Source organism: Sinocyclocheilus rhinocerous, unplaced genomic scaffold (assembly GCF_001515625.1).
Source record: "Sinocyclocheilus rhinocerous isolate Xijiao unplaced genomic scaffold, SAMN03320098_v1.1 scaffold411, whole genome shotgun sequence".
Classification (NCBI taxonomy): Eukaryota; Metazoa; Chordata; class Actinopteri; order Cypriniformes; family Cyprinidae; genus Sinocyclocheilus; species Sinocyclocheilus rhinocerous.
Window position 1 is genome coordinate 2,833,401 of NW_015640493.1, and position 5,571 is coordinate 2,838,971.

Here is a 5,571-nt window from a genome sequence, read left to right on the forward strand (position 1 = left end):
TAAAGAAAACTAAAAAAAAAAAAAAAGCACCAGTGGACACGTGTGTAATTAGCGTGTATCTCTTCACTCTTGCACAGTAGGTTTCTGCTCACATCCTGCTCTCCACGTCCTTCACTGTGCCAAGTTGAATGTATTACAAAATTACAAAAGAAAAAAAGGCAGAAATGAATGAAAAATGGAAAAAAAGAACAAAAAATTCTAGCTGCATTATTTTTACATTCACATTTTGGGTTTGTTTAGAGAGTTAGCTTGTTATCTCTTGCTTTGAGTAGTTTCTATTGAACATTTCAACTAAATAAGTAAGTTAAACACTACAGTTGAACTGTATATATGAACCATTGAACTAGTTTTTGTAATGATGGACATGTTCAGAACAGAAGAAAGATTTAAATTATGTTGAAAGTAGATGAAAGGTTTCTGAAAGTAGACAAACGAGATGCAGTTCCATGAAATGAGAACGAAAAGGCTGCTTAATGTAGACGCACCTGAGCTGCAGGAATATTTAAAGCACTGTACGAACACACAACGAGTACTCCTTGTTACAGCATAAAGACCTGTGTGTATGCCACAGCCTGAGGTCTTAGATGAGTCATAGCTAGGTAAAAAAAAAAACAATAATACTGATGTCACATGCTCATTTTGACATTTCAATATTTAACTTTTAAGCAGGTAGAGTTTGTCGTATCGATGCTGCTCCGTAGCTCAGTCACTACAAATCATTAATAATCATGTGTGTGGATTTCTCCTCTTAGTTTTACCTACCATATTCCCAGACAGGATTCTTGTTATATTGTTTTTGGTAGGCAGGGAACCTTGCAGTTTATTAGAGAGATTGACCCAACAATGAAAAATGTATTCACTCTCATGGTGTTCCAAACTTGTTCGATTTTTTTTAATGAAACACTAAAGAATATCTAAATGTTTATGCTGCTTTTTGAAATGAAAATGGATGAGATGGACAATTTCAAGCTCCAAAAAGGACAAGAAGCGCTATTGAGGTAGTCCATTATGACTTGAGCGACTTCTGAAGTCAAACAACTGCAAATTTAAGTCATTATTCACTTCAAATCTTGCCCTCCGTGATCATTCGATTGAGACATAATGGCATTCGGTGGCACTGACATCAAACCTGCCACAGCGTGTCTTTTATTCACCATATTTGAGTTAAAACGTAAATGCATATGAGATGTCAAGATTTTCAGTGGTTGTCATACTTTAAGCTGCTTTTTATGTTTCTGGTGCTCCTTTTCAATCCTTGTTTTCATTTTACGGAAAGAACATCTTTTTCACAGAAAAATGAAATTGATAAAGCTTTGGGATGACATGAGAGTGAGTAAATGATGACAGAAATTTCATTTTTGGGTGAGCCAAGCCGTGTTAAGGGATTCTTGAATGTGGAAATGATCACATCCCACCCTCCTCTCCTTCATAGACGCCCTGTTATAGCAATACAGTTTTGTAGTTTGTTTTACATTTAAAAGAGTTTGTATAGTGTCACTTTGTCGTTTTGTTGGAGTGAGGTTTGTGCAGTGGTCAAACAGCCATTGAAGTTACAATATACCTATACTCCTGAGTCTTTAGCTTTTATTTGATTTTGGTTGTTTTAGTTGGTATGGTTTAGTCCATTATAGGGTCCATATTTTGATGTTCGGCATTTTGGAAATGACAATTGGATCTTCAGTGGTTTGAGCATTGCAAACAACCCAGGGAAACCCACACAACATTTAGTTCTGGCTCACACAACCAAAACATGGCTGTGGATTGTCTGTTGTGGTTTTGGTTGCCTTTTGATTTTGCGTTTGCTTATTTAGACCTGCTGATTGGCTCTCTACAGTTACTGTTCCAATGCTTTTCATCCAGCACAACCTTACTGCCTTTCATTGACTCGTGTTAATGGGTGGGGCCTATTTAATGGTGGGCGGGGTTTATTTAAACATTTTAGGTCATGTTTTCATTTTGTTGCACTTGCAACTAGATAATACTGTTTTATTTATTTCTGTTTTATTATACGGATTTTGCTGTTCATTTTTTTTTAAGTCTACAAATGTCATTTTTTTCTTATGACAAGTATATATAGATTCCAGTGTACTTGGTTTCCATTGTCCTTTGTTCTTCCATGTCAGTTGGATCCAGATCCTACTAGTGTCCTGTGTAAATTACTGTAATACTGTAGTAGCAGGGGGAATATAGAAGATGGTGTTGTAAGACCTTTTGTGTGCAATATGAATCTGGTGTAGTGCAAGTTTTGCAACGGAGAGGAAATCACTCAACAGTCCTCCCATTTTATTTTATTGTTTAATGCTCATTTGTCTAACGGTTGTCTTGTTTGCCGAATTGAATCTTTTAAAAGCACTTTAAAATGTTACCATCTCAATTGAAAAACGCACTTATTGAAAACTGAAAATTTGCATCTCAAACATCAAATTCCTCACTGAATTTTATAATTATTGTTATTAAGGAGCTTCTGCAGGAGGTTGCGTTTTGAAGACTGTCAATGTTGTTTTTTTTTGTATTTTGTTTTGCCTTGAATCAGCATTTTTAACCGTTACTGGGGAAAACACTCCGTTTAAATGGCTGTAATGGAAAGATGTAATGGCGATCAGATGTGTGTACAGTTGGTTCTCCAGATTGTGTCGATTGAACTGCTGTGTATGTTTCCTTCAGTTGCTTACTGTAGGCAAGTTTTCACCCCTTGACATGAAACGCAAATAAAGTATAGGGTAAAACACACCTGAGTATGTTTGTTTTTGCATTTGAGAGTTGCATGCCAAGCTGTCTTCATTTATTATTGCTATAGTAAAATTCCTGGAATGTATCTTCCGGGAATGACCTTATGGTTGAATTTAGGGATTGTAATGGATATATATTGCTATACATATATTCTGAAACATGTAGAACCACATGTAAACATTTGTCCACAGGCTTCTTATTGGGGGAAAAAATACTGGGACTAATTACTCAAAATTACATTTATTTTAGTTAGTTTGATCAATACATGAAATGACCAGGTGGTGGAAGAATTGAAAAATAAATGCTGTTTTCTTGGATTCATCAAGCCTGAGCTTGTTAATATTACAACAATTTTAACAAGGTAAAAATGCTTTTAGAAATAAGCAATAAGGTACAAGTGGTCTAGGTACATTATATATATATATATATATATATATATATATATACACGTATATAATACGGTAGTCAAAATTTTTTGGCAGATAAACAGAGGAACTCTTTGCTCCTGTCAGTGTGGTGAAATTTTGCATTGGTGCAGATGAAAGTGATTTGGTTTTGACTGATGTTAGAGCACTTGAGGAAAGTGGTATCACTTTACACTTTAATGCCAGACCACACACACGGTCTAGTGACTCAGCAACAGACTCTTCCCCTGCGATCTGCAGCAAGCAAAACTCTCCAAACAGACACCATTGCATATAAACAAGTAAGAGAGCTCACTTCAAAATAACTCGCTTATAAATAGACCACCAACTATCCAAACGGGGATTTCCTTTGATACCCAGTGCATAGCAGTGATTGTGTAACAACCAGAGAGCTGCAGACCAGACGTTGATTTAGAAGACGACAACATCCTACCATAATGTCAGACGATCAACCCTCTTCACCCTCCAGCGACTCCTTGTGCCCAGGCTGCCAGGGTGAAGGGTCGCTCCTGCTGCCCTGCGGACACACTCTGTGTCAGGCTTGCCTTCAGCTGTGCCAGGAAGAGCTCGGCCAGGACGGGCCGGGCTGTACGGAGTGCTACGGCCGCGAGTTGTTGGACAGCGTGCTGAAGGGGTTGCTCGACTCGTTGTTTGAAGGGCAGCTGCGGCAGGTGGGAAGCAGCGTGGAGGGTGGAGAGACGGCGGAGGATGGAGATCTGTGCAGACAGCATAGAGAGAAACTGACTCAGTACTGTATGGAGGACGAGGAGCTGATCTGTGATCAGTGTCAGGGCGAGGAACATGAAGATCACGAGTGCAGCTCCATAGAAGAGGCCACACAAGAGTGTAAGGTGAGAAACAGGTGCATAATACTTTAGCATTTAAGTTATTAAACTTGATTACTGAAAGTGTCAGTTAAAATATTTTATAATATGGTGATTGCAGGAATTAACCCTATATATTGACTGATATTTGGCCATTTCAAGTTTTTCGGCAGATAAACATGACTTTTAGTGGTAAACCAAAATTTCTGCAAGGCTGATAAATCATCCAATATTTTGCCATTTTGAAGTTTCAAGCATGTAATTCAGTGTAATCTCAAATTATTGTACCATGCAGTTTTGAGTTCAAAATGTAAGTCTTTTAAAAAAACGTTTAAATATATTTGTATATATTATTTCTATTTATATAAAAATATTTGATAAATAATTCTAAAATACAAATACATTTGATAAATATTTGATAAATATTTTAATATTAAACTTTTATAATTATTTACTGAATTTTGAGTAAATAATGTGTGAAATAAGTATTTTATTTCACTTGTTTTGCATGTGTTATTCAAATGTCAGTCACTTTCACGCTAAATGAATAAATGTAAATGGTACAGTAGTAGAGATTGATCTATAAATAGACTGATATTTGACTGTTTTGAGGCTGATAATTCATCTAATATTTTGCCATTTTGAGGTTAGCATGTAATTCAGTGTAATCCCAAATTATTGGACCCTTTTACCATGTTCATGTACCATGTTTAATGACAGTCTTGTTAATTTTATAACAAATAAATAAATTCAAAATATTTTTTTAAATAAAAATTATATATATATATATATATATTAATAAAAAGTTGATAAATATTTTAATATTAAACATTTTATTGTTTTGTAAATTTTGAGTAAATACTTTTTGAAAAAAAGTATTTTATTTTTAAAAACATCACTTTCACTTTGTTGTATTCTTAATTTGAAAGTTGCTTTGGATAAAAGCGTCTGCTAAATGAATAATAAATGTAGTAGCGATTGAACTATAAATTGCCCAATATTTGGCCATTTTTTCGTTTTTTTGCCAATAATACTGTATGTCTTTTAGCGATAGACCAATATATCAGCTAGGCTGATAAATCATCCAAAATTTCACCATTTTCAGTTTTCAAGCATGTAATTTGGTGTAATCTCAAATTATTGTGCAGTTTTACGTTCAACATTTATTGGCAGTCTTGTTAATGTTATTAAATAGATTTAAAAACTTTTAAAATATATTTGTGGTATTTTTATTTATGTTTTAATAAATATTTGATAAATATTTCAATATTAGTTTTTTGTTTATATTTTGAGTAAATATTGTGATAATATTGTGATAACTAGATTGTTTATAAAATATCAGCATTAAAATATCCAGCCACTGTAGATGCGATTATCGGCATTGGCCGGTATTTCTATTTTCTAGATGCTTTAAAACATAAGTGTTGTAATAATGTGGGCTGCAATGATAATTGATTGCAAAAAAGACTAGATTACACTAAGAACGACTAAATAGATTTTTTTTTTTTATTATTATTATTCTAAATTCATAATTAGTGGCACTAACTTATAGGAGTGAATCCCAGTAAGTTCTGGTTCTGTTATATCAATAG

At 34.4% G+C, this 5,571-nt stretch overlaps 2 protein-coding genes across 3 annotated transcripts in view; both read left to right on the forward strand.

The window, feature by feature from the left end:
* Positions 1-1,267, forward strand: part of LOC107753262 (kinesin-1 heavy chain) — a 26,931-nt gene extending 25,664 nt beyond the window's left edge. For both annotated transcript variants that reach the window (XM_016569393.1, XM_016569394.1), the window contains exon 27: positions 999-1,267. The gene's annotated coding sequence lies outside the window, so the exon portion shown is untranslated. The remainder of the gene's footprint in view (positions 1-998) is intronic.
* A 2,294-nt stretch (positions 1,268-3,561) lies between these two features.
* Positions 3,562-5,571, forward strand: part of LOC107753289 (E3 ubiquitin-protein ligase TRIM39-like) — a 6,413-nt gene continuing 4,403 nt past the window's right edge. The window contains exon 1 of the mRNA XM_016569416.1: positions 3,562-4,006. Coding sequence (XP_016424902.1) covers positions 3,593-4,006 — 414 coding nt within the window. The 5' untranslated portion in view covers positions 3,562-3,592. The remainder of the gene's footprint in view (positions 4,007-5,571) is intronic.